The sequence below is a fragment of the Gopherus flavomarginatus genome, chromosome 9, assembly GCF_025201925.1.
Source record: "Gopherus flavomarginatus isolate rGopFla2 chromosome 9, rGopFla2.mat.asm, whole genome shotgun sequence".
NCBI classification, from domain to species: domain Eukaryota; kingdom Metazoa; phylum Chordata; order Testudines; family Testudinidae; genus Gopherus; species Gopherus flavomarginatus.
Window position 1 is genome coordinate 59,885,922 of NC_066625.1, and position 18,669 is coordinate 59,904,590.

The 18,669-nt window shown below is 41.2% G+C and overlaps 1 protein-coding gene across 5 annotated transcripts in view; it reads left to right on the forward strand.

Annotated features, from left to right (window-relative positions):
- Nucleotides 1-18,669, forward strand: part of VPS13C (vacuolar protein sorting 13 homolog C) — a 206,751-nt gene that overhangs the window by 156,530 nt on the left and 31,552 nt on the right. For all 5 annotated transcript variants that reach the window (XM_050966954.1, XM_050966955.1, XM_050966956.1 and 2 more), the window contains 9 exons: nucleotides 432-513; nucleotides 627-696; nucleotides 1,366-1,477; nucleotides 3,444-3,557; nucleotides 8,124-8,263; nucleotides 8,729-8,810; nucleotides 9,351-9,464; nucleotides 12,891-12,966; nucleotides 16,226-16,389. In XM_050966954.1, the coding sequence (XP_050822911.1) occupies nucleotides 432-513; nucleotides 627-696; nucleotides 1,366-1,477; nucleotides 3,444-3,557; nucleotides 8,124-8,263; nucleotides 8,729-8,810; nucleotides 9,351-9,464; nucleotides 12,891-12,966; nucleotides 16,226-16,389 (954 nt within the window). The remainder of the gene's footprint in view (nucleotides 1-431; nucleotides 514-626; nucleotides 697-1,365; nucleotides 1,478-3,443; nucleotides 3,558-8,123; nucleotides 8,264-8,728; nucleotides 8,811-9,350; nucleotides 9,465-12,890; nucleotides 12,967-16,225; nucleotides 16,390-18,669) is intronic.

The following is an 18,669-nucleotide window of genomic DNA, read 5'->3' on the forward strand; positions in this document are numbered from 1 at the left end:
TTGACAGAGATCATCTTATTTGATTTGAGCCAAATCCTGTAAATTTTTTTTAATCCCTTTGAAATAAACTGGAGTTGATTTTAGTGGGAGCCTGGCTTGTAAGACTGCAAGATATGGCCCCTCACTATTTAAAATATAAAACAACAACAAACAGTCAAAGTGTTTTTAATAGTACCCTGTGCTGAAATTTGAAAGCTTATTTGCACACTTCCAATCATAATGGTTTTTCTGGTGGTCCTAACTGTTCTTGATAAACAGGTGCTGGCAAGGCTTCAGATATCAGGGTAAACACAAAATAAGATTGCAAATGAAAACTTTTACTCCAAAACATTGTTATATAACTAAGCTGCTTAAGCCACCTGAAGCCAAGGAATCCTTTATAAATCTTACTATCACTAAAATATTGCTCATCTGATATGACTTTGTTTCAGGTTGATAACCAGTTACCTGGTCCAATGTTCCCAGTTGTGTTTCACCCTGTAGCCCCTCCCAAGTCAATAGCTTTGGATTCAGGTAAGTAAATGCAAGAGTAATCTAAAATTAGTTTGCTGTGACATTAAATATTTTGATTTAACTGCAAAATGGAATCCATTATAAAACTGACTAACTTGTACATTTTTTATTAGAGCCAAAACCATTCATAGATATCAGCATCATCACTAGATTTAATGAGTACAGTAAAGTACTGCAGTTCAAGTAAGTAAAAGCATATTATATCTTGCTTTAGAAATGTTAATATCCGTGGAGCTAATACTTTGAGCCTATACCATTGTATGCTAAGATGCAATTAGTGTACCAAGTCTTCCAACCCAAGTACTAAAACAAGTCTCGGCATAAGCTAGTTTGATTAGATACTTAAACACATTCAGAGAACATTTGTGTTGTAAATGCAGTCCCTTCCTCCCCCGAAGCTGACAAATCATGCTGACCACCCAGGTAAATGGGCAGTTTACATGGGAGTTCTACCATGGTCAGAATGAGGGTTAAAGGGTCTGAAGCCACTTATCTCATGAGCTTTACTACTTTCTCGGAATGTATTTCATGAAGCAATTGTAATGTATGAAATACCAGTTAGTTATTAGGATAAACCCTAAATAGATTAGATTATTAATGTATTGTGCCTCTGCTATGTTGAATTGCATCCTATTATTAATAACAGATCTCTTCGGATGTCTTTCTGTTAGGCCTCACCAACCATAAACTGATGCTTCTAATACTCTAACCAGAGTATTAAAATATTGTTATGAGCTTTAACACTTAATACCCAGCATGTGATTGTTGTTTTAAATCTGTATCTATAAGATGACCTGTGACTATAAGTATGAAAAAGTCAGTCAGCATATTTTTCCTTTTATTTTTTCTTAGATATTTCATGGTTCTTATCCAGGAGATGGCATTGAAATTGGATCAGGGGTTTCTAGGAGCACTTATTGGGCTTTTCACCCCATCTACCGATCCAGAAGCTGAAAGGCAAAGGGTAATGTGTGTTTAGGAAAAAAGTTTTTATTTTGCTAAAACAGGTTTGATTTATTACCATGTGAATTAGAAATTTTGAAAATTTAAAACAAATGAAAGCATTTTCCAAACTGTAAAATGACTGCCAGTCGAATGCTCAGACAGTTGGGGAAAAATATATATTCTCAAACTGAAGTATAGAATTGGGTCCTCTATTAGTTTGTACAGGCTCCTAGTCAGTGTTTGGGTAACTGCTATTCGTAAGAAATGTTAAAATGCTTGTTTGCACAATCCATATTCAACCTGTGGATCTCATGGCTACAAGGTGTTGTGGGTCAAGATTGCAGTAGGATACATACAATTATTTTCCAGAGCTAATGAAAAAATGCACAGTTAACTTACAGATAGAGTATCTTTAATTGAAGCTGTTAATAGTTCCCATTTTAATTGACTGTCAGATTGAACATAAGAATGGCCATACTGGGTCAAACCAAAGGTCCATCTAGCCCAGTATCCTGTCTTCTGACAGTGGCCAATGCCAGGTGCCCCAGAGGGAATGAACAGAATAGGTAACCAAGTGATCCATCCCCTGTCACCCATTCTCAGCTTGTAGCAAACAAGCTAGGGACAAGATACATGCCCATCTTGGCTCAAAACCATTGATGGACCTATCCTCCATCAATTAATCTAGTTCTTTTTTAAACGCTGTTATTGTTTTGGCCTTCACAATATCCTCTGGCCAGGAGTTCCACAGGTTGACTGAGTTGTGTTAAGAAATACTTCGTTTCGTTTATTTTAAATCTGCTACCTTTTAATTTCATTTGGTGACCCCTAGTTCTTGTGCTATGAGAATGAGTAACACTTTTTTATTTACTTTCTCCACACCAGTCATGATTTTATAGACCACCATTTCCCCCCTTAGTCGTCTCCTTTCCAAGCTGAAAAATCCCAATCTTATTAATCTCTCTTCATACGGAAGCCATTCCATACCCCTAATAATTTTTGTTGCCCTTTTCTGAACCTTTTCCAGTTCCACTATATCTCTTTTGAGATGGGGCAGCCACATCTACAAACAGTATTCAAGATGTAGGTGTACCATGGATATATATAGAGGCAATATATTTTCTATCTTATCTATCCCTTTCTTAATGATTCCCAACATTCTGTTAGCTTTTTTGACTGCTGCTGGACATTAAATGGATGTTTTCGGAGAACTATCCACAATGACACCAAGATCTCTCTCTTGAGTGGTAGCCACTAATTTAGGCCCCATCATTTTGCTAGAAAGTATGCATACTCATTCCATTTCTTCCTAAGGGAGCAGCAGGTGCTAGTTGTGCAGTGTAAAACAGGAGCATTTTTTTATCATCTATACACCTTCAGAAATAAAAAGATCACCCATAATTTCTGTGTGAGAGTAGTTCCTGCAAACTGTTTTTTCTTGAAATGAAATGTTCAAACCCATAAAGTTACTTATTTCCAGGTGGAACTGAAGGCCCTCTCTAATTGAGGGGGAAAAAAGCTTTAGGTGAACAAAAACTTCATGGAAATCATAAGTGTTTATGATTTGTAGTACTCAGCACTCCATCTCAATGAATAAAGTAATAAAAAACTAAAAAATGACTGAAAAATGAAGAAAAAAATCTTGAGTGAGACAGAATAAATGTGAAAAGTTGCATTTTTCATCAAATGAAGAAAATTTACCCATCAAAAGAAAAACGGGTGTAATGGGTCATCTAGAAAGTATTAGTTTGTCCTCCTTTGAATAATGAAGGAATGGGCATAGTTACCACAATTTAGTATATGATGGACAATTAATGTACTGTACTTGTGTATTTGGAGGACATCTCTGCTACAGCTATCTAAGCAATTGTGTAATTTTATTTTTACCTTTCTTTGATCCCATAGCTCCCCCCCTCCATTTTGAATTCAGGTTGATATTGAGGAAACCAGAGTTTTGATTTAAAAATGTTCTTTTTTACAAACAGACAAAGTTAATTCAGCAAGATGTAGATGCTCTTAATGCTGAATTGATGGAATCTTCCTTGACTGATATGTCAATCCTCAGTTTCTTTGAGCACTTCCATATTTCTCCAATTAAGGTATGTTGTAGAGGAAAATACTTCAGAGAAGCAAAAACCTTAAACAGTATCTCCTAATTTCTTTATGATGTTTAACTAGCCTTTCACATCGATCGGATTAAATAACTATTTTCTAGCCTTTCATTTACAGTAATTTGACCCTGCAGGAATCTGTGACTTGTCAGATTTTCAATACTTGGTGGAAATGTTGCTCAGTTGATCTAGGAATCATCAACAAATATTTGTTTTATGTTCCTTCTGCATTTAATAACAATAACTGTCCAAACAGAATGCTATAATGAATGTCATATGGATGTCAAAACTAGGGAGAATATAAAAATACAAACATATATGATGAAAATGTTCACCTTTATAACAGATGTGAACAATCTGAATAAAGAACATTAATCTTTTTTAATACTTAATGTCCTCTCTTCCATTTCTTTTTAAATTAATTTAAAAATATATATGGAGATCTGAAAGGGACCCCAAAAGGTCGAGTCCAGCCCCCTGCCTTCACTAACAGGACCAAGTACTGCTTTTTGTTTACCTTTTTATTCCAGTCACAGTAAGGGAAGAAAGCTCACAAATGATTGTAGTCTAGTTCTGCATCAACCTGTAGTATTTTTCCTCTGCAGTAATGAGTTAATTGCTTAGAACAGTGTTTCCCAAACTTGGGATGCTGCTTGTGTAGGGAAAGCCCCTGGCAGGCCAGGTCGGCTTGTTTACCTGCCCCATTCCGCAGGTTCGGCCCATCGCGGCTTCAGGCCAATGGGGGCTGCTGGAAGCGGCACGGGCCAAGGGATGTACTGGCTGCCGCTTCCAGCAGCTCCCATTGGCCTGGAGCGGTGAACTGCAGCCACTGGGAGCTGCGATCGGCCAAAACTGTGGACGGGGCTGGTAAACAAACTGACCCAGCCCACCAGAGGCTTTCCCTACACGAGCAGCGTCCCAAGTTTGGGAAACACTGGCTTAGAGGAACAATGATTTTTGTGAAGAATTACACTTGTTTTTTACAGTATTGCAGTCTCAAATATTCAAAAATCATGAATATACCCCCCAAAGTATAAATGACTTAAAAATTGTTATATTAAAAAAAAAAGATGTTGATATCTTCATATTGGGCCTTATTTCTTAATTTTTAGGATGTATTTGGGTCACATTCTAAGCTCTAGTTGTGCTTCCTCTTCTCTCCCCCCTCCCAAATTAAACTAATGATTGTAACAATCACCTAACTTCGGGACAGAGTTTAAAAAAACACTAAATATCATGGGGCCCGACCATAAAATGGTGAGTTTGACTGACTGTACTTTAACTCTTTGGCACTACTTATGGAGTTTGCTCATATACCTGTTGAATTTCATTGGAGATGGTTATGCTTTTTGGCCTTCTGGAGCTCTGTCTTAAGGGTCTGTAATTTTGGGAAAGAAGGGCTGTTTTTCCTTTCCACCAACTAGCGTGGCAGGTGCCAGTATGCCAAAAAACTGGATGGTAGCGAGGCTCAGAAATTGACCTAAGGTGAGCAGTTGGGGGGGCAGGGAAACAAAACCAAAACTTAAGGAAGGAGAAATGCTAAGAAACCGCACAATACGGTTGATGCAGTAAGCAGTTTCTCAGCATAGCTGAGAGGATGAATATGGATAGAGAAGGGTCTCTGTTATGCTGCTCCCTGCTAAGGTAGAGAAATTTTGAAGAGTCCCCTGACTTGCTTAACAGGTAGTTCTTCCAGTGCTTCCCCTGTCGATTCCATTCTAGGTGTATGCGCACCCATGTGCACAGTTGTCAGAGACGTTTGCCTTAGCAGTATCCATAGGGTTGGCTGTGGTACCCTCTTGAGTGCTGCACTCATGCATCAGTATATTAAGTGCTGACCGACCCTTCGCCCTCTCAGTTCCTTCTTAGCTCTCATGACGCTTGGAGTGCCTCTTCTTGTCTTTAGCAGGAGTGTTAGTGGTTCTTCATAGTCCTTTGTTCTACCTAATCTGTATGTAGTTAATAGTAGGTGGTTAGTCTTTGGAGTGTTAAGTTAGAGTCCTGGCTGGCAAGGTCATTAGTCCAGTCACGATCACTCCTTGCATATAAAGAATAGAGAACTCAGGGTGGTGCACCTGGCCTGCCAAGCCTTCCTACCCAATATACTGGACAAAGTAGTTCAGGTCCTTATGGACAACAAGGCTGCGATGTTCTATATAAACCAGCAAGGCAGAGCCAGGTCAATCTCCCTCTGTCAAGAAACCTTCAGGCTCTGGACCTCTGTCTGCAGTACAGTATGCGTCTCATTGCAGCACATCTTCCAGGGGCTATGAGCACCCTGGCAGATTGCCTCAGCAGAATCCTCTTGTTTCACCAGGTGGTCAGTTTCATCTTGTGCAAGTGGAGAACTCCCAAAATGGACCTGCTCACATCTAGACAGATTAGGAATTGACACGTCTTTTGCTTGATGAGAGGCTTGGACAGGGGGCCCCTGTCGGATGCTTTTCTGCTCCTGTAGTCGGGGACTCTGATGTATGCCTTTCCTCCAGTGCTGTTGCTCCCCAGGGTTCTTACGAAGATCAAGCAGCGCAAAGCGAGGGTGATCCTGATAGCATTGGCCTGGCTGTGCCAGCACTGGGATACTACACTGCTGCACCTTTCAGTGGCAACTCTGTTGCAGCTGCCTCTCAGACCGGACTTGCTGTCCCAAAATCATGGCAGTCTTCTGCAACCGAACCGGGCAGTGCTGCACCTGATGGCTTGGCTGTTGCGTGGTTGCATGAGTGGGACAGCAGTGCTCGGCAGATGTTCAGCAGGTCCTGTTGGAAAATAGAAAGCCCACTACCAGGGCGACCTTCCTAGCCAAATGGAAGCTGGTCACTTTTTGGACCTCAGAAAAAGGTGTCCAATCTAAGCGGGCCTCGTTGCAGCTCATTCTGGAATACCTTCTGCATCTCAAGCTCCAGGGTTTGTCCCTTTCATCGATCAAAAGCCACCTGGCAGCCATCTTGGCGTTCCATCCACTGCTCAAGGGCAGGTCGGTCTTCAGCCAGGACATGACTGCCAGATTCCTCAAGGGCCTTTAGTGCCTCTACCCACACTTCAGGGACCCTGTTCCTCCGTGGGACTTGAACTTGGTGCTGTAATGGCTCATGGGGTCCCCTTTCAAGCCTTTGGCTTCCTGTTCTCTCCTCCTCTTGTCCTGGAAGATTGCGTTCCTGGTCATGGTGACTTTGGCCCCCTGAGTCTTGGAGATTTGGGCGCTCACTTTGGAGCCGCCTTATATGGTTTTCTACAAGGACAAGGTACAATGGAGACACACCTGGCTTTTCTTTGCAAGGTGGTGTCTCAATTTCAATCAAGCAAGGACATTTACTTAAATCTATACAATTGTTCGTCACAGTGGCTGACAGGATGAAAGGACACCCGGTAATTGCTTCTTGGATCACTGCCTGTATTTGCTTCTGCTACAATCAGGCAAAGATGTTGCCCCTAGCGGTTGTCACTGCCCACTTGACACGAGCACAGGCTACTTTGGCAGGCCAGTTACCTATGCAGGGCATTTGCATGGTGGCTACCAGGTTGTCCATCTATACGTTTATGTTCCACTATGAGCTGACCCAGCAGGCCCGGGATGATGCTTGCTTTGGTAGGGCAGTGTACTGCAAGCCATGAAACTGTGAACTCTGAGCCCACCTCCGTAGATGCTGCTTGAGAATACTAGAATGGGATCGACATAAGCAAGCACTTGAAGAAATGTGATGTTCACGTCCATTCCATTACCCTCCTATCTCTGTCAGAGCTGTCGGCAAGAAGGAACTGAGAGGGCATAAGGTTGGTGGTGCCTAATATACTGATGCGTGAGCACGGCACTCAAGAGGGCACCACAAACAACCCTATGGATACCGCTAAGGCAAAAGTTTCTGACAACTGTGCATGTGGGCACAGACACCCCTAGAATGGAATGGACGTGAGCAACACATCCTGAAGAACAGCAGTTATGAAAGGTAACCATTGTTTGCCTGAAGAGACTCAAAACTGAGATCACGTATTGCCAACACTGCAAAATGTGTAGTTCCAGAGAAGAATGTTGGAAAAGAAGATGTATTTTTTTTGCTAACTAAATTCAGGATAGTTAAAATACAAGCCTTTTTTTGCCAATACTAATTTCCATCAGGACCTAAATGAGTCACTTATATTCCACATTCTTTTCTGTCAGTGAACATGACTGATGTCATCATGACTTATGAATAAACTTTGGTGGTGTTCTCATGATTTTTATGAACAGAGGATTTTGTTTGCATTTTACTGTGCTCTGTGCACATGGCAGAGCCCTGCAAATCTGCGGATATCCACAGATATCCGCAAAACATGTTTGCAGCTTGCAGATAGATGCGGATCCAAATTTTGTATCCATGCATGGCTCTACACATGGGTGAATAAAGAGCTATTAAGGGAACTTGACCTCTGTTTTTTAAGCGCATTGCAAGTGTAGCTGTTAAGGTAGTGCAATTTTTAAAAAAACAAGTCAAGTATAAATAATTTACAAACATGATTGTTGGATTTCATACATACCTGTTGATTTCATTCTTTACAAATATTTTTGTCTTGTAGTTGCATTTGAGTCTGTCTTTGGGTTCAGGTGGAGAAAAATCAGATAAAGACAAAAAAGAAATGATTGCTATTCATTCAATCAACTTGCTATTGAAAAGTATTGGGGCTACTCTGACTGATGTGGATGATCTTATATTTAAGTAAGCTGATGCTTCTGGCTAATAGATTTTTGACTGCTAAATTCGTAAATAGAGTTAATGAATTCTTGCAGGTATTTCAGTTCTTCAGCAGTAGTCAGTAAAAGATTGGTCTGATTTAACTATTTAGAATGAATTTAATTGCCTTGTAATCAAGTAAGGTGACATGCATGTAAAGTGTGTGTGTTTTATTTTTAAAAGCGGACTTGAACTCCTCAGGGGGAAGGAGATAAATGGGAAAGGAAGGGTATATAACTGTTCTAAACCCTGGCACTGCATCTCTTGGTATCCTTTGCTCCCTACAAATGTGTAAAGTAGTGCTCTAGCTGCATTACTGAATAATGCACAATAGAAGGTATAGGTTAGTTAAATAACTTCGTAAATTTAAATACTCTAATGCTAATCTTTAGTTACTAAGTCCATAAGATTTTTTTTCCCAGCTATTAAACGTTGCTATTTGTCTTTCAGACTTGCTTTCTTTGAAATTGAGTATCAGTTTTACAGGAGAGATGAGCTAATAAGAAGGGTTGTTACACATTATAGTGAACAAGTAAGTTCATTCAGTGAATTCTACTTTTTAAATATATATTTTTAGGATAAATATACCTGCCTGGAATGTGAAGCTTTTGTGAAATAGTTTATTTGAGTATAAATGATTAGTTTTACAAATCCATTGTTCATAGTCATTCTTGTGGCAAAGCATCTAAACCTGAATTACCTCTACTTCAAATGGATTTCAGTTTTAACAGTTCCTGCTTTTACTTTTGCCCACCTATGTCAATACAGTACTAGACTCATCATCCACCATGACATTCTAATGGAGCTACTTATACATGTGCTGCATCTTCTGTCATAACCAGACCCTTTCACAGTCACTCAAGCAGAGTATACTTACTGCTGTGTCTATGTAGTGCTTTTATCCTGGTCTATAGCATTACACAGTACCTGTCCTAAGCCACTGTTTTAATACCATCTTACTTGTAATTGAAAGATGTTAAAAAGCTATGTTTTATATAGATTTTAATTCTAACTTGGGTAGTGTTAAACAGGAGCTGATTATGTACTGTGTCCACTTTTGTTCTTCTTTTAGTTCTTGAAGCAGATGTATGTTCTTGTGCTGGGTTTAGATGTCCTGGGAAATCCATTTGGCTTAATCAGAGGTTTGTCTGAAGGTGTTGAAGCTTTCTTCTATGAGCCTTTCCAGGTATGATTTCTTCTTTTAGGTCACTGTATTAGTCAGTTAGCTATAGGTTGCTAAAAATATTTTTGAACCTGATGAAGAATTGGGAAGTTGTGACACTTGCTACTTGAAGAAATATCTTGTTAAAGGGTATGTCTGTACCACAATAGAAGATGCATGGGATGGCTGTGGTTGGCCCGGGTTAGCTGACTGTGTCTTGCTATGCTCAGGGGCTATGAAATTGTAGTGTAGATGTTTGGGTTTGGGCTGGAACTCAGGTTCTGAGACTCATAGACTCTAGGACTGGAAGGGACCTCGAGAGGTCATCGAGTCCAGTCCCCTGCCCTCATGGCAGGACCAAATACTGTCTAGACCATCCCTAATAGACATTTATCTAACCTACTCTTAAATATCTCCAGAGATGGAGATTCCACAACTTCCCTAGGCAATCTATTCCAGTGTTTAACTACCCTGACAGTTAGGAACTTTTTCCTAATGTCCAACCTAAATCTCCCTTGCTGCAGTTTAAGCCCACTGCTTCTTGTTCTATCATTGGAGGCTAAGGTGAACAAGTTTTCTCCCTCCTCCTGATGACACCCTTTGAGATACCTGAAAACTGCTATCATGTCCCCTCTCAGTCTTCTCTTTTCCAAACTAAACAAACCCAGTTCCTTCAGCCTTCTTTCATAGGTCATGTTCTCAAGACCTTTAATCATCCTTGTTGCTCTTCTCTGGACCCTCTCCAATTTCTCCACATCTTTCTTGAAATGCGGTGCCCAGAACTGGACACAATACTCCAGTTGAGGCCTAACCAGCGCAGAGTAAAACGGAAGAATGACTTCTCGTGTCTTGTTTACAACACACCTGTTAATGCATCCCAGAATCATGTTTGCTTTTTTTGCAACAGTATCACACTGTTGACTCATATTAAGCTTGTGGTCTACTATGACCCCTAGATCTCTTTCTGCCATACTCCTTCCTAGACAGTCTATTCCCATTCTGTATGTGTGAAACTGATTGTTCCTTCCTAGGTGGAGCACTTTGCATTTATCTTTATTGAACTTCATCCTGTTTACCTCAGACCATTTCTCCAATTTGTCCAGATCATTTTGAATTTTGACCCTGTCCTCCAAAGCAGTTGCAATCCCTCCCAGTTTAGTATCGTCCGTAAACTTAATAAGCATACTTTCTATGCTAACATCTAAATCGTTGATGAAGATATTGAACAGAACCGGTCCCAAAACAGACCCCTGCGGAACCCCACTTGTTATACCTTTCCAGCAGGATTGGGAGCCATTAACAACTACTCTCTGAGTACGGTTATCCAGCCAGTTATGCACCCACCTTATAGTAGCCCCATTTAAATTGTACTTTCCTAGTTTATCTATAAGAATATCATGCGAGACCGTATCAAATGCCTTACTAAAGTCTAGGTATATCACATCCACCGCTTCTCCTTTATCCACAAGGCTCGTTATTCTATCAAAGAACGCTATCAGATTAGTTTGACACGATTTGTTCTTTACAAATCCATGCTGGCTATTCCCTATCACCTTACCACCTTCCAAGTGTTTGCAGATGATTTCTTTGATTACCTGCTCCATTATCTTCCCTGGCACAGAAGTTAAACTAACTGGTCTGTAGTTTCCTGGGTTGTTTTTATTTCCCTTTTTATAGATGGGCACTATATTTGCCCCTTTCCAGTCATCTGGCATCTCCCCCGTCTCCCATGATTTCCCAAAGATAATAGCTAGAGGCTCAGATACCTCTTCTATTAACTCCTTGAGTATTCTAGGATGCATTTCATCAGGCCCTGGTGACTTGCAGGCATCTAACTTTTCTAAGTGATTTTTTACTTGCTCTTTTCTTATTTTCTCTTCTAAACCTACCCTCTTCCCGTAAGCATTCACTATACTAGACATTCCTTCAGACTTCTCAGTGAAGACCGAAACAAAGAAGTCATTAAGCATCTCTGCCATTTCCAAGTCTCCCGTTACTGTTTCCCCCTCCTCGTTGAGCAGTGGGCCTACCCTGTCCTTAGTCTTCCTCTTGCTTCTAATGTATTGATAAAAAGTCTTCTTGTTTCCCTTTATTCCCATAGCTAGTTTGAGTTCATTTTGTGCCTTTGCTTTTCTAATCTTGCCTATGCATTCCTGTGTTGTTTGCCTATATTCATCCTTTGTGATCTGACCTAGTTTCCATTTTTTATATGACGCCTTTTTATTTTGTAGGTCACGCAAGATCTCAAGGGTAAGCCAAGGTGGTCTTTTGCCACATTTTCTATCTTTCCTAACCATCGGAATAACTTGCTTTTGGGCCCTTAATAGCGTCCCTTTGAAAAACTGCCAACTCTCCTCAGTTGTTTTTCCCCTCAGTCTTGATTCTCATGGGACCTTACCTATCAGCTCTCTGAGCTTACCAAATTCCGCCTTCCTGAAATCCATTGTCTCTATTTTGCTGTACTCCCTTCTACTCTTCCTTAGAATTGCAAACTCTATGATTTCATGATCACTTTCACCCAAGCTTCCTTCTACTTTCAAATTCTCAACCAGTTCCTCCCTATTTGTTAAAATCAAGTCTAGAACAGCTTCCCCCCAGTAGCTTTTTCAACTTTCTGAAATAAAAAGTTGTCTGCAATGCAGTCCAGGAACTTATTGGATAGTCTGTGCCCCGCGGTGTTATTTTCCCAACATATATCTGGATAGTTGAAGTCCCCCATCACCACCAAATCTTGGGCTTTGGATGATTTTGTTAGTTGTTTGAAAAAAGCCTCATCCACCTGATTAGGTGGCCTGTAGTAGACTCCCAGCACGACATCATCTGTGTTTTTTACCCCTTTTAGCTTAACCCAGAGACTCTCCACACTTCCGTCTCCTATGTCCATCTCCACCTCAGTCCAAGTGTGTACATTTTTAATATATAAGGCAACACCTCCTCCCTTTTTCCCCTGTCTATCCTTCCTGAGCAAACTATACCCATCCACACCAACTTTCCAGTCGTGTGTATTATCCCACCAAGTTTCAGTAATGCCAATAATGTCATAGTTGTATTTATTTATTAGCACTTCCAGTTCTTCCTGCTTATTACCCATACTTCTTGCATTTGTATATAGGCATCTAAGATACTGGTTTGATCTTGCCTCCCAGCTTTGCCCTGACCCTCCTTCCTCTCTGCCTGCAAGGGGGGAGGGTTCAGAGCTTGGGCTCTAGCCCAAACTCAAATGTCTACACTGCTATTTTTAGCCCTGAAGCCTGAGCCTTGTGAGCCCCATCAGCTGACTTGGGCTCTGAGACTCACTGCTATGGATTTATCAGAGTGTAGACATACCCTAAATGAACATACATTTTCTAATGCACAGCAGTTCCCTTTTGATTCTTGAAGAGCTGTAGGATGAAGAGAGGGGATTGTTTCTCTCTCTGTATTTTAATTTGTAGTAAATTTTATCTTTAGGGGGCTGTTCAAGGACCTGAAGAATTTGCTGAGGGCTTTGTGATTGGTGTAAAGAGTCTTCTTGGTCACACAGTAGGTATGTATCATGTACCTTTGTCATTGACTAAAGTACTCGTTAACCTAGTTCTTATACTGTATGACCAAATGTCTTAGCAGAGATTTTGCTATTTTAATTTGGTTGAGAAGCATTTTCAAAACACTAATATGGGAATCATGGCAGAAGCTATGATAAAAAACACTGGCTGAAGACATCTCTGAGCTTTTAGCAATTATTTTTCAGAACTCATGGAGAATGGGAGATATCACATAGGACTGGAAAAGGGCAAATATAGTACCTGCCTGTTTAAAAAAAAAAAAAGTTAAGGGCAACCCAGGAAATTATAGACCAGTCATCTTAACTTTGGTACATGGAAAGATAATGGCTCAAATAGTCAAGCAAATTGTTCATAATCACCTAGAAGATAAGGTGATAAGTAGCAGTCAACATGGATTTGTCAAGAATAAATCCTGTCAAACCAACGTAATACAGTAACGCCTCACCTAATGTTGTAATTATGTTCCTGAAAAATGCGACTTTAAATGAAATGATGTTAAGCGAATCCAATTTCCCATAAGAATGATTGTTAGGTTCCAGGGAAATTTTTTTTGCCATACAGTACAGCACTATAGTTGAGAGGTGCCCCCGCCTTACCCGACACAGGCGCAGCCCACTGGCATTGGAGACAATGAGGCAGGGAAGGAGGCTGAAGATGTTGTAGGCTAGAAGAAGCACATAGTGCAGCAGCAGCGGCAGCTTCTCCTACTCTGCAAGCACCAGGGGCAGGGGGCTCATCCCTCGGCCTGCCCATGACACCCCTTCCCCCCAGCCCCACTCTTCTTCCCCTGTCCCCCTCCCCCTCTACTCCACATGCCGCATCCTCGCTCCTCCCTCTTCCCTCCCCTGCCTCCTGCCCATGGCAATACGCTGGCTTGCAGCATTCAAGGGGGAGGAGCGAGGACAAGCCATGCAGGCTCCTCCTTCCTCCCCTGCCTCCCAAACACTGCAAGTCAGCTGATTGCCATGGGTAGGAGGCGGGGGAGGTAGAAGGGAGGTGCTCCCCATCCTCGCTCCTTCCTCCTGCCCACGGCAATCAGCTGGCTTGTGATGTTCAGGGAGAAGGAGGGAGTGGGGGGAGGAGCGAGGACTCAGCACGCAGGCCCCCGCCCCTGCTGCCTCCTGCCCGAGGCAATAAGCTGGTTTGCAATGTTCGAGAGGGACGGGGAGCCTGTGCGTGGAGTCCTCGCTCCCACCCCCCCTCCCCCGAATGCCACAAGCCAGCTGATCATCACGGGCAGGAGACAAGGGGAAGAGTGGGAAGACACTGATCTGCTGGGTCTGCCAGCGGGCAGGAGGCACTTGGGGGGCAGGCTGCCAGCTGTGGACAAAGCAGACAGCCAAACGATGTTATAGTTAAGCATTGCACAACTTTAAATGGAGCATGTTCTGTAATTAAGCAGGGACATAAGATTGAAACAGCATTAAGCGAGAGGATGTTAAGTGGGGAGTTAGTGTATTCTTCTTTGACAGGGCAACAAGCTTGGTGGATAAGGGAGAAGCAGTAGATGTCTTATGTCTTGACTTTAGTGAGGCTTTTAATACTGTCTCACGTGACTTTATCATAAACAAACCAGGGATGTATAGCTTAGATGAGCCTACTGTAAGGTGGGTGCACAACTGGTTGGAAAACTGTACTCCAGAGTAGTTATCAATGGTTCATAGTCAAGCTAGAAAGATATATCAAGTGAGGTCCTGTCCTGAGTCTGGTTCTATTGAATATCTTTATAAATGATTTGGATAATGCCAAGCTTGTGTACGATACCAAGCTCAGAGAGGTTGCAAGTGCTTTGGAGGACAAGATTATAATTCAAAATCATCTTGACAAACTGGAGAAATAGTCTGGAATAAAAAGGATGAAATTCAACGAAGAAAATGAAAAGTACTATGGTGATGAAGGAATAATCAGCTGCACAAATACAGAATGGGAAATGACTGCCTAGGAAAGAGTACTTTATTAAAATGGATCACAAACTAAATATGAGTTAACAATGTAATACCGTTTCAAAAAGAGCAAACTTCATTCTGGGATGTATTAACAGAACTGTTGTAAGACTCAAGAAGTGATCCTTCCACTTTACTCAGCACTGATAAGGCCTCAGCTGGAGTATTCTGTCCAGTTCTGGGCACCAAAATTGGGGAAAGATGAAGACAAATTGGAGAAGGTCAAGGGGGGAGCAGCAAAAATGATATAAGGTCTAGAAAACATGACCTTGAAGAAAGATGGAAAAATTGGGTTTGTTTAGTCTGGAGAAAACTAGGGGGGAACTTTGAGTACCTTCAGGAGAGAAGGTTCCCCATCAAAGCCCTATGAGAAGAGGCAGAATGTTATAGGTTTGTAAAAGGTTGTTATAAAAAGGAGGGTGATAAATTCTTCTCCTTAACCACTCAGGACGAGACATGAAGTGAAGTGCTTAAACTGCAGCAACGGAGATTTAGGCTGGACATTATGAAAAACTTCCTAACTATAAAGGTGGTTAAGCTCTGATACAAATTATCTAGGGAGATTTGAGGTTTTTAAGAATAAGTTAGACAAACACCTGTCAGGAATCATCATCTGGGTAATATTTAGTTATGCCTCAGTGCAGTGGACTGGACTAGATGACCTCTCAAAGTCCTTTCCAGTCTTGCAATTCTATGATTCTGTGATGATGCTAGGTGTTGTAAAGTCTGCCACTCATTCTACAAGAGCTTTGTTCATTTGCAGATTATTAATAGCAAACGCAATTAACTGAGAATTCCTAGTTTTCAGCATGATGGAGAAAAAGGCAGCCGATTTATGATAATGTAGAAGGCATTGTCAGTGCTGGGATGATAAACAAGTGATAAGTATTAGACTTCGAAGACTTTTTGGTGACCATGAATAGTATATCCAAGATAGTAATCGTTGCTTTGGCTAATTTATTAAAGCATCTGTTTTAAATACTGTATCAGTTGTTAGAAAAATTCAGGTAACAGAAGATTAACTGACTGTGTGCTAAAAATGTTTCAAGGCATGCCAAATATATGAAATATTTGTCTTTTGCTGCAATAAGTTTCATGCCTATACACTGGAGCCTGTTGCTTGAAAGGCAATGTGGTATTCCATGCTTCTGGTCTGATTTTACTAAATGATCATATTGTTAACTTTGGCACCAGAAGATTTCTCTGAATTGCATGCTGTTTAAATGGTACATTATGGTTTGTCCATTATTAAATATTAAGGAGGAACTGTGTGACTTAATCTCTCCTTTGCTGACAGGGGGCGCAGCTGGGGTGGTATCTCGTATCACTGGTTCAGTTGGAAAAGGCTTGGCTGCTATAACTATGGACAAAGAATACCAGCAAGAACGAAGAGAGGAGATGGGCCGTCAGCCGAAGGACTTCGGTGACAGTTTGGCCAAAGGAGGAAAAGGCTTTTTACGGGTATGAAATTCAAACTAAACCTACATTGAACCAACAGTTGGGTCTGTGCTAGAAAATCATTAACTACATGTATGAAACAATTTAATGGCATCCTCCATATTTAGTTTAATGAACTAATAAAAGAAGCAGAAACTGAAGAAAAATAAAGTCCATTTACATAGCATGGAGTATTGAATATTATCATAAGGTGATTTATGTTCTGTTTCTTCTAGAATCTACCAGGGAAGGTCATAAAAATATTTTAAATTTTTAAAAAATACCTGAAGAGGAAGCATGTGTAGACAAATTGCTTCAACATTTGTGAAATGTAATGTACTTAGATTCTGAAGTGTGTTCTATTCATGACAATGATGCAAGTATTTTGAAAAATAAGACACCTAATAGTATAGATACGTGACATGAGGCAGAACAGGGGAGTGTTGAGAGTTAAAATCCAAGAGATAATATCTGGTCATAAGTAAGTGAAATTCTAGTTAACAATAGTATTGTCCTGTAAGACCTAAGTATTACTGCTCATTATTATCAACTTCTGTAGATCTAACACAAATATGCTAAATGCTTCTGAAAGAGTATCAGTTATAGTAGTTATGAGCTACTGTCTTTTTGTAGCTAGCTTTTGCAAAGTAGGAAGCTCATATTAAGAGTATTTTATTTTAAAAAATCTATCTTGATGGGTAAGTGCGAAGAACCATGCAATTAATATATTTTATAAATAATAGCTGTATCGGGAACAGAAGAAAGGAGGCTTCCACTCATTTCCTTATTTGATTTCCCACTCTTCCACATAGGAGTAAAGATGAAGGTAAAAAAGGAAGGACCAACTCGGGCCCCTTCCAACCACTTAAATCCCCTTCCTCCTGGCTAGCAAGTTTCTTGTGGCCTGAAACTTACTGGATTTCAGATCTTTATCTCTGGAATCAGTAATCCTTTCCTGAATGATTGTCCCTATGTGTAGTGCCCTTCAGGTTGCACATGCTCACCATACACCCAACAAACACTATCAGTACAGGATTCTTCCCTTTGGTTTCTGTTAAACACCAAGAATGTTCACCAAGGTGCTATCAGTGGTGGCAGGTTACCTCTGTTGACAAGGAACGACAGTATTCCTTTACTTAGAGGATTGGCTCCTACAGGGACAATCTTACTGTGAAATGTAAGTAGCAGCTACTGAGCTTCTAGATCTCTTTGACAGATTGAATTCAGGGTGAACATGAAGAAGTCCACCCTAGAAGCCACAGTTGTGGATGAGGTTGAATGCTGTGACTGCCAGGATATATTTACCAGATGGCCAGTTCCTCTCCATCAGTCTCATACAGTGAACCTCGGTGACTCTCAGAATGTCCATACAATCCTGGCCCTGTTGAATCATATAGCAACAAGCACTTATGTGATCCTTTTAGCTGGGCTTCATGTCCGATGTGTGAAGGCTTGGTTACAGACTGTGTGTACCCTGGTTCAAGCATAGACTCAACCTGTTAGTCAGGGTTCCCTAAAGGTTCTTGTATTCTCTTACTTGGTGGGAACACAGACAAAAAATGTGTGCACGCGTATCCATTATATGGATACTGTTCAACTCCCTGCTCCCAACCAAGACCTTGACCATGGATGCATCCCTCATCAGTTGGGGAGCACACGTGGAGGGACAGGTATATAATATTACCTGTAGAAATATTGTTATCCTATATTTACCTATCTCTCCATGTGTATATAATCTTGACTTTTGTTGTAGGTTCTGGAGGAGGATATTTCTCTGCTGGCCGCAGACCTTTTGTTCCATCTCCTCCAGTTTTTCTGTTTCAGTCCAGTCTCCTTCACACTTCCTCAGCTTCTTGTTTCAGTTTGACCCTTGGGGCTCTTCGTCCCTGAGCTCCTTCTCAGAATCCTGGTTTCCCCATGCACTGGCTCCCAGTCTTCTTCCCACCCATCTCCCTGTCTCTTCTTCCCTCCCCACCCTAGGCTCCTAGTCCAAACTGCCTTCTCCTTCTCTCCTGTACCCCACTTTGGTTCTTCTCCTCTCTGCCTTGATTTAGGCTGCTGATTCTACAAAGTTACTTGGGCACTACCGGGAGGAGCAGTGGAAGCACAAGAGAGAATCTCTCTTCTCTCAGTTCCTGTGCCAAACCATAGGGGCTCCTCGCAGTTGGGAGGAGCAATTCCAGTGGAGGTTCTTCTCAGCTTCTGCCTCCCTGGACTAGAACATAATCAATGGCTCTGTCAAGATGGTCTTGCCCAGTCAGCTGGGTAAATACGACCTGTGAGGAGATGTAGCATGGAAAGTAC